Source organism: Halyomorpha halys, unplaced genomic scaffold (genome assembly GCF_000696795.3).
Source record: "Halyomorpha halys isolate HHAL.00 unplaced genomic scaffold, Hhal_1.1 Scaffold1086.1, whole genome shotgun sequence".
NCBI classification, from domain to species: domain Eukaryota; kingdom Metazoa; phylum Arthropoda; class Insecta; order Hemiptera; family Pentatomidae; genus Halyomorpha; species Halyomorpha halys.
In genome coordinates this window covers 79,606-89,951 of record NW_027114939.1, presented here as the reverse complement: position 1 = coordinate 89,951, position 10,346 = coordinate 79,606, and the positions used below count along the sequence as shown (strand labels likewise).

General features: G+C 31.0%; 2 protein-coding genes across 2 annotated transcripts in view; one reads left to right on the top strand and one right to left on the bottom strand.

The window, feature by feature from the left end:
- Positions 1-2,655, top strand: part of Lerp (lysosomal enzyme receptor protein) — a gene marked incomplete at its 5' end in the record, with an annotated part of 32,076 nt that extends 29,421 nt beyond the window's left edge. Inside the window, 1 exon segment of the mRNA XM_014432597.3 lies at positions 2,404-2,655. Within this exon segment, the coding sequence (XP_014288083.3) occupies positions 2,404-2,492 (89 nt within the window).
- The window catches only part of Tl (toll like receptor), a 38,326-nt gene continuing 30,480 nt past the window's right edge, over positions 2,501-10,346 (bottom strand). Inside the window, exons 2-6 of the mRNA XM_014432596.1 lie at positions 8,091-9,278; positions 6,974-7,289; positions 5,118-5,765; positions 4,514-4,678; positions 2,501-3,993 (exon numbers count right to left, since the gene is read on the bottom strand). Coding sequence (XP_014288082.1) covers positions 3,154-3,993; positions 4,514-4,678; positions 5,118-5,765; positions 6,974-7,289; positions 8,091-9,277 — 3,156 coding nt within the window. The 5' untranslated portion in view covers position 9,278 and the 3' untranslated portion in view covers positions 2,501-3,153. The remainder of the gene's footprint in view (positions 3,994-4,513; positions 4,679-5,117; positions 5,766-6,973; positions 7,290-8,090; positions 9,279-10,346) is intronic.

Below are 10,346 nucleotides of genomic sequence, written 5' to 3'. Positions count from 1 at the left end.
ATTGTAATAACATACATAGTTTAGTTCGCCATTATTATTGTTGGTAATGTTATGAATTAACATCGATAGTTAATACTCCAACTTATCATAGGAAATAAATCCAGGAATGTGGTCAAGATAGGATGTTGTGTCTATCAATGTTTCATTACATATCAGTTCGTAGTAACAACCAATAACTTATTAGTTGATCTGTGTGTACAACTTATATTAACTACCTAAAAATAATTTTTTCTTTGAAAATAAACAAAAGTTTTTATTAGTTGATTAACTTAATTATAACTGTGTTTTTCAATACCAATTTATTGGTAAATGGATATTATCTATTTGTTTATTAATTATATTTTATCAGGTTTTAACATTAGTACCAATTGTTTTTAAAAAGATAATTTATTTTATTTTTGATTTAGTTGTAGTTTAGGTTCATTTCATGTTTTTTGTTTTTGTAGCAGTACTTTTGTAATATCTCTCTTTTCAAAATTAAAATTATTATCTTGTTTATTAAACATTAATTTGAATTTTTCTTTCTTTTACTTTTATCAGAACATTTTTATTTATTTTTTTATTTCAAACATGGTAGAAGACTTATGTTAATTTTTTATAGCATCACTGATCCCAACAGTCATCTTTATTAAAAATTTTCTTATTCTCTTTTATCCATAGGATCGGGATAGCTCAGTTGTAAGGTACTGTGCTACTAACTCGAAAGACTTGGCAGATAATTATTTATTCTGCATCTGTAGTATGAATCTTGTTGCTTCGGAAGCCCTCTGGGGTCCACCCAGCCTCATAAGGTGGGTACCCTTAATTGGAGAAAAATCTGCGGTCAAGCATGATTATGACGTAATCCTAATCCTTACTCAGCAGTTGGTCAGCCGTACTTCTGACTCTTCATGGGTTGTAGCGATACTGATTTTCATTTATTTTTAAGGAAAGAAACTCTTAATACTAATTATTTTCTTTATTTCTACCTCCTGGACGACGTTCCAAACAAACTGTCCATTATCTAGTCCATCAAAAGATTATTATATTTGGGGTATTCATGATCTTTAGTCTAATATGTTAACACATGTTGTGTTATAAGTGTATTAAATGGAAAAAGTTGTATTGAATGGAAAAATATTTCCTTCTTTTACTTTAGCATGTTAAAACGATATAAGATTCAACAACATGAGGGGTATTCATGATGTGTTAAATGTTAATTGTTTTACCATGTTAAATGTTATAACTATAAGATTGTGAGCAGCCCTATTTGAAGTCATGTTAAATGCATAAGAGTCCCTAGCGGATTTTCTCAGCAACTTGTTGTATAAGCCTTTATGTTTATAACCTTCCTTCCAGACCCTCATGTTATTGTTTACTTCAGTTTTGATTTAAGTAATTAATTACAACATGCCTAGAGTGAGTGAAAAGTGGAATTTGTGTAAAAGTTTAGCTTATGAAATGAAATGAAAAAATAACTTTATTCTGGGACATATGTCCCCTAAGAATAATTACATGGTTCATATAGTGAGATTTTTATCTGGCGAGCGTTTACAAATTTTCAGATAGTAGAATGAAATTACATTGTTTTTTTTCTCAAATGTATCATTAAAATTATCCATTCTGGTTTAATAACAGGGATATGAATACCACAAACACACGAAAGAACTGAGCTGTCACAACAACAAAAATGGCGGCGATCTCAACTGGTCTATCGTGTAACGTCATTCTCCATTTAACAGACCAAGTAACAGACTCTCAGCCATGTTAAATGTTATTTCGTTTTACCACGGTAAAAGAAGGCCTTTTTTTTTCGATTTAACATGAGTTTTTCCATTTAACACGCTTTAACATGTTAAACCAAAGATCATGAATACCCCTATGGTTGAGAGTCTGTTAATAGGTTTGCTAAATGGAGAATGATGTCACACAACAGACCAGCTGAGCTCTACACCATTTTGTCTGTTGTCCTTTTGTTAGGTTAGTTGCTTGTAGTTTGTGTTGTTTTTGTTTTGGACGCTTTTAAACTCCTTTTTTAAATTTTATTTGTATATTTTAGTTGTCTTTTTTGTTTTATTTATTTTATTCTGTATCTAACAAAATTTTTACTTAGCATCCTGCAAGGAGTTGCTATGTTACACAATATAAATAGAAAATCTAATACAGGAGCCTGGTCTGGACCATAAAGTATAAACTAACTAACTCTCTTACTGTTCCCAAGGAAAAAACTACATCCCTGCTAAATAAAAAATTTTACTTTTTGATTGAGTTTGATACTGCAATTTAAAATGTTTTTAATTGTATTTTTAAAAATAAAACTGTTCTTGTCCAAGCTTACTTTAATTAAACTAATTAAATCTAAAATAAAAATGTATTAATATACTTTAAATACTTGGAGATTCATTCATATATATGTTTTTTCAGATTCATGTGGCGCTCAAGTCGACTTGATATGTGATAATAGTGATAGAGGTCCTGGAAGGCCGTATTTAGAAAAGGTCAGTGGCTTATAAATCATATATATTTTTTCTGTTCTGAAAGTAAATTTATTAAAACACATCGAATACTACACATTCAAAACTACACATATTTTTTTGAGAACAGTTCATGGCACATAAAAACTTAAAAAAAAAAAATAAAAAATAAAACTAATGTTTTGAGCTTATTTATTATTTACATACACTCTAAAAACTCTAATCAGTCTTGTCCATTGGTACACAATACCTATATGTAGTCTTTCTAACTTTTTTTTTGGAATTAGTTAAGATTCATATCACAGTAACTGACCATCATGAGTATCTTTTTTAAAATTTGTACAATAGGTTTATTTGAATGGACTAAACCGTTGTAAAATTCACTTACATTTTACCACAAAATTATTTACATCTATTATTACATTTAAAATACATTGTTTCTGTCTTCATAAGCACAACATTAATTAAAACAAGCTTTTGAGTCTCATGAATCAAATTTCATTTCATTTTACATAACTCTTCTCATGTCCTTTATTTACACACAAATAAAAATAATAAAAACATCCTCGCGAGCATCTTTACACCTACTAAAGCTCTCTGCTCGTCGTAAATTTTGGAAAAATATTCTTACAAAATCTTTCATTTTGTAAATTTTTCCTTCTTTTTCATTTTTTATACAAGCCGGAAAAATAATATTCTTTTAAACTGGCTTAGAATTTGATAATGTCTTGAGTGGATCGATGAAAAGTGCATCAGCTGGTGGTGTTGTTACCGATGGAGGCGTAGAATTGGGATCTGTTCCATTCATAAGCTTTTCACCTGTATTCCTTCTGATATTGGAACGTGAAATTAGAGGTATTCCTTTGGATAGTTCTGGAGGGTGTGGTAACGCATAACGAAGTTTCTCCCAGAACCATGGATCGCCCCATTTAACATATGTATTCATTGAGAGATAAGCCTTGAGCTCAGAGTCGAGATTGTCTGTCGGCCCAATATCGCCATAGAGTATGATGATTACCCTCGCTCTTCCCTCACTGAGTGCTTGTTGATGTGCTGCTCTGAATTCCATTCTTCCCCATACGCTTTCTAAAAAGTTTGGAGAAAGTACAACTACTGTCCTACGGGATTCTTCTACAGATCTAGCAATTTGATTTGGTATAAATTCACCTACAACCCAGTCCCTGTAATGGAGACAAAGTTTAAATTTTGTCGGGCCATTTTCAAGTCCTGGTACCAAATCCTCTACTACAAACTTTTCGTCTTGATGAGAGTAGCTGACAAAGGCATCGTATAGCTTGTCTTTATCTAGTTCCTCTTCTGTTACAAACCACAGACAAAGGTTATTCGCATACAACCAGACTTTTATCTCCTTTTGGTAACGGTAATAAATAGCTATAGTCCCTCCTAGTAATAAACAAAGAAACGCTAATGAAACACTTATTGAAACTATAGCTGCTGTCATCGTTGGGCACAGTTCATTTGCTGTCAGGTCGCTGAAGGGAACACCGTTAGAGCATGTAAGATTTCTTAGATTTGTTATCTACAAAAAAAAAAAAAAAAAAAAGGTTAAACCTTATTAGGTATTGATAGGGTTACAATAATTTTATAATAAATGAAGACTATAAGGAAAAACAGGTGTCCAAAAAACTTGAGAACGAGGAAAACCAAATTCGAAGTTAGATAGCCAAACAATTTAGTTTTTGTTCTTAAATGAGTGGGTTGTGAGTGAAAATTATTATTGTTAATTTTTAAGTCTTAACTTTTGAGAGTCGATTAATTGTGGGCATAGCCTGTTTCCCTCCTCATTCATGCCTCTTTAGTTTAACATTATAAGTAATTTAATCAGTTATAGATTTTTGTTTTACTAGTGTGATTTCCTAGGAATATATTGCTTGTCTCATCTATTTTTACGAACCAATAACTCATTGTTCAAAAATAGATGTGATATTGCCTGTTTTCACCTCAAAATGTTCATATATTCAAAGATATAACTTAAAAATATTATGTTTGTTCTGTTTTTATAAATATTTTTGATAATTTCTTGAAATATAATACTTTACCTTCTTATAGTTTGATTGAATAAAGTTGAAGAACACTCTTGTCTGACAATCGCAAATCCAAGGATTATTCTGTAAGGATACTTTTTTGATATGTTTTGATTTTTCCAAAATATGTAAAGAAGTCTCATCAATTCGTGTTAAATTATTGTGATCCAATTCAATAATCTGGAAAGAAAAAAAAAAAGTTGTTATATGGAAGGTCCTTTTAGAACGATGAAGATTTTAATAAACTATCTTGTTACTTTAAAATAATGATTAAAATTTTATTTTATGCTTTTTTCTCTTCGGGAAATTAATTTACCTTCTTATTATAATTTCATTATTCAATTATTTATACATTGGTACAGCTATCTTGACTATGTATTTCCTGTTCAAAATTTTGTCATGATTTTATAAAAATTGTTTTTACACAGAGTGAGGTTGCCCTTTGCATTTTTTATCATGTACATGGAATAGAAATAATTGAATAAAGAAATTGTAATAAGAAGATAGATTAATTTCCTGAAGATAAAAAAAGTAGAAAATTAAAATGGTTATATTATATGGTACTTAATGGTTATATTATATTCTTAGTAAATTAATAAGGTTGTACTTTTTAAATTACCTCGAGTTCATTGCTGAAACTTGTCAAATTTATGCTTGTCAAATTGTTATATGATAGGTAGATCTTGGTAGCCCTTGAGTAGCCATCGCCAAGCTTGTTCGGCAGAATTGTTAATTTATTCCCTCTCAGATCTAGTTCTGTATGATTGACCCTCATCCAATCTCCCAATCGGATAGATGTTGGAAGGGATGGAGGTATATTTGTCAAGCCTCTATATGAACAGTTGATCAGGAGGGCTGTATTACTTGGCCAATATTGACATGAACAATTCTTCGGGCAGTCGTTCTTTTCGACTAGTTTTTCCGTCGGGCAGATGAGTTGACGAGGATCAAGATCCTTGACCTGCATACCCTTTAATTCTTCAGGGCTGGCGCAAGTTAGCTTAGTTCCATCTATTGACACCATAAGGTTCACTTCAGGTTCGAGTTGCTCTTTGAAATACTTGACCAAGTGGTATGCATTGCAATCACACACTAACGGGTTTTCTTTTAATATAACTTTTACACTCTTATTAATAGGAATAGGATTTGTTATCCCGGCGAATTTAGCTATCGCCAGTGTTTCTGCTTCGTTCAGAGCAACCATATTGATCTTATTATTGCTTAAATCTAGCTTTAGATTGGGTGATAAAAACTGTAGATCGCTAATCTGAAAGCAAAATGTTGTATTAGTGATCGGAAATTAATAAAAAATGAACTAAGATATTATGTATAAAATTTCACTCATTATTTATTCTGTTATATTTTCTTCATTCAGGATTTTTATTTTGCTGTATTACTTGATTATTTAAAATATATATATATTTGATTGAATAAAAATAAATTTTGTATTATTGAATTATAAATGAACCATTTTCTTTGAAATTGATGTAAGTCCATTTTATATTATACAGAGATATTTAAGGGTTTGTTCTTCAAATGTTTTGAAATATATTAGTATATATTAATAGGCTCATTTATGTTATATAAATATTAGAATGATTTAAGATTATAATGTTATTATCTTTTTAAAGTAATAGTTAAAAGAAATTTATACTTTCGATGCCCTTAACTTTCTGACACTACTTTTAAAGTCAACAAAATTTGAAAATAATACATAATGAAATATTCAAAACTGAATTTTGATTGAATCAAATCAATTTTTTTAATGAAATTCTTATTTACTATCTGAAAAGACAAAATGTTAAGGTTTTATTTTGTCATTTCTTCAGTTAATGCCATTTAAATTACTTTATATTAAATGTGCCATTTTTAGTGTTTTTTTTTTATTATGAGAAAATTTTTTAAAATAGCCATAATGTATTAGAAATATATAAGGTAATATAGATCTATCTATCATTGAAATTATGTAGTATAGTTTTTTAACTAAATATTATCTTAAACCACTTTTGAAAGTAATATTATTTGAAATATTATTAATTATGTAAATTTAGATTGACAAAATTATAATATTTTTTTTTGGAACTGTTTATAGATAAAAATCTCATAACATTCATTGTAATTATTAATTAATTTTTTTGTCATAAATTGACTTAAACCACCATTAAAACTACTCAAATAATGATTGTTAGTATTATGTATCCCTCATGTAAGTTAAAAATGGGAATTTTTTAAATAAGTTACTTTTGGTGGAAGAGAAGGGGAATAACCTTGTAATCTGACCTTGTATTATTTCTATGTCAAGTTATCTGTATTATCAATTCTAATTTCTAACTTGGTCGTATTCAAATTATTTGTTTTTTTTGTTTCAAATTATTTATGTCTTTTTATTACGTCCAAATAGTGGTTAATTAAGAATATTTTTACCATAATAGATTATAAATTATTTGATTATTTAAAATTCAACTCGATACTTACAGTTAGATTTGTGAAATCGTTGTGACTCAAGTCAAGAACTTTAAGTTCGACCATAGATAACTGCCAGTCTGAGTAGATAACTGACAAATTATTGTAAGAAAAGTCAACAATCTCAAGTTTGACACATGTTTGCAGGATAGAATGGCTTGCTAACTCTTCATTGGCAAAGTCTCTATGAATAATAGATAATTTATTATGGGATAAATTAATAGTCTTCAATCCCTGTAGTGCTTCGAAAGCTTGTGGGTGTATAAATACAAGTTCATTATGTGCAAGTTGTAGTTGCTCAAGCGTATATAGTGAAGAAAACAAGCCTCTGAAAAAAATAAATATAAATTATTAATTTTTTTTCTTTGTAAATAATATAATCAAGGTGTCTACCATTCTGAAATTTCTCAAGAGTTCAGGAATGTGTTGGAAAATTGGTATGATCAGTCTAAATTCAAGAATAAGTCGGGAATTCAAAGTCACCATTAGTTCCAAATATTAGTTTTGTCCTGGTAGGAATTTTTTTTTATGTTGATTTAATTGATGTTTTATGATGGACATTGGAAATCCTCTTTGGCCAGTAGAAAGTTAGATTAAACCTGCATAGCCCCTGAAAATCTGTAGGAACTTTTTAAAATTTTTTTCAGCTAAATTTTGTTAAAAGCTTTATTTAAAACCCTAAATCTTATTAAATACCTCAATCATATTATTTTATGTTTTTTTTTTGTAAAAAAAAAGATAGGATGAATATCCTAAGAGCCAAGGACTGGATGGTATTAGCACAAGATAGTGACAGTTGAAGGAGACTGACATCTGTAACCTGGTTATATCACAGTCATAAAAAAAAAGATCCCTTAGAAAAATCCTTATCCAAGCTCCACTCATACTAAAATTCCCCTCGGAAGTTGAAATGGCTCGAGACCTTCTGTAAATAGTCATATTGTAGCTCTAGTAATGTCCAGATTCTCAAGCCCTGAGTGTCGGTGGTTATAGAACCCTTGTTCATCCTCCATTATTTAAAAAAAAAACTTGAATAAGTTAGGGATAATCAGGAAAACTCTTGGAAAAGACAGGAATTAGTTGAGAACACACCATAATAATAAAAACAATCAATTCCTTTGATACTTACTGTGATATATTGGTGAGCTTATTGTGAGACATATCCAGGATCTTGAGCTTTTGCAATGAAGAGAATAGAGATTCGGGTAGAGAGACCAGCCTGTTATAGGACAAGTTAATCATGGTAACATCTTTAATATCTTTGAAGATCTTGTCAGGAAGTTGTGTGAGAAGATTCTTCTGAAGTGTGAGATTATCCAGAGATATGCATCCCCAGAGAAGGTCTTCAGGAAGAGAGCTTAGGTTGCTATCCTTCAGGTTCAGTTCTTTTAGTTGGGTCAGATTAGCCAGAAATCCAGGTGGAAGAGTTTTTAAGGTTCTTCTATTATTATGAATTTGTATTTTCTCTAGTTGTGGAGTGTTCCTAAAGAGACTCTGAGGTAATGTTTGAAAATCATTTGCGTATAAATTGACATATTTCAGTTTGATCAAATCTGCAAAAACATCTGGTGGAAGGGTTGTCAGGCCGTTGGAATTCAGATCTAGGCTTTCCAAGTTGGGTATGTCAGAAAATACAGACCTGCTCAAATTTTGTAATCTGTTTCCCCAAAGGTTTAGCAACCTTAGTTTCGTCAAATTCCTAAATATACCTGGCTCTAGATAATTTATGTTATTGCTTCCAAGTTCTAAAACTTCAAGTTTGGGAACATATCTGAAGATGCCCTTTGGTAATTGAACATTATTATTTTTAAGATCAAGCCAGATTAAGTTTTCTACATCCTTAAAAAGATCTTCTGGTAACTTGGTTAGAGCATTGGTATTTAGATTGAGTTGATGTAGCTCATGGAGGCCTTCTAGATGCCTGCTTGTAAGAGTGTCGCTTAAGTTACTATGCGATTGGATCTGAAGGGTCTTAGTGGAAGGAATACCAACTGTCGCCATGAGCTCCTTAAATGAGATGCCAGGCAGAGGGCAGAGCCTCATGGTGAAAGAGTTGACTGGTCCTATTTTCAGGCCGCCCACAAGGCGCAAGTCTTCCCATTCTTTCATGACTGTGCATTGCAGATGCAGGTATTGCTTTGGAAGTATGGTAGCTATTAATGTTGGTTGATTTGAAGTTTTGGGGCACAATAGCTCAAACTCGCCCCTCATACCTGACGAACATGAGCAATCTGCGGTTCCTGGGCATTGGAAATCAGTTAGTACTTCTTGGGTTTGGAACCATAAAACTCCAACCAGCACTGTTACCAACAACATCCTAAAAATAGAAAAAAATAAATTAATTTCCATTCTCTTATTTATTCAATGTCTTAAAGCTATAATTATTTGAAGTTATTTTCTTCTAGATTTGTCTATAAATACACTTAAAATATTAGGGATAGTGGTAAATTGTAAAGTTGCAGTTATCTTTCAGTAGACAAAACCCTCCCTAGGTACCTGGAAGAAGAACTCACCTACTAACACTGTCCCATAGAATTGAAACTTTTTTTTTTAATTCTAAAGAAAAATTTAATGAACATTTGTCTAAACTACCAAAGTGGTTGTTATATTGTATAATTCATTTTAATAATTTATAATTTTATAATAATTTAATTAGTTGTGCATTTTAATAATTTTCATCACATTTTTATTAAAGTTTTGCATAAAATTAAAAATTTTAAATTAAAAAAGTAGCAGTTTAGTGAGAAAATTCCAGTAGGTGAATCCTTTTTGCAGGTATTAGAGGGTGAGTTAGGTCCTGTGAAACACTTTAATCCTTAGTGAATCATGGCTCAAGGTAAAAGGTGTTTGGCAAACTGATTAATTTGAACTAAGATAGTGGCATGCACAGATGTCTATACTACCACAACAGTGAGATAGTATGAACAAGAGGACTTGTCTCACAGTGACAGTAAACCTGACAGTTCAACGTGGTAGAAGAATGATGAGTAAATACAACTGTGGCTTTAGATAAACATAGGGTTTATAAGTTATTTATTATAATTGCTGTTGTGCGGTTGCGAAAGTCGACTGTCAAGACTTCTAAATGTGCAAAACTTGATAGTAAGACAGTAAATATTAGTCTACACGACCGTACTGGTCGTTTCTGAAACCGTCACCAAGGAGTAGAGTTGGTAACACAAGTTGTCTAATACAGGAAGCTGTGGTTCTTCGATCCCGGATCTCAGAGAAAGTACTCCCGCAAGAGGGCGAGAACATAGATACAAAAACGTGGGTAATAGTTATATAACGTAAGTGTGAGAGTGAACTATATAAAATTTGAAAAGGATTTATATGCCACCGTTAGCATGATCTGATTTCTAGGCGTTATATCGATTATTTTACC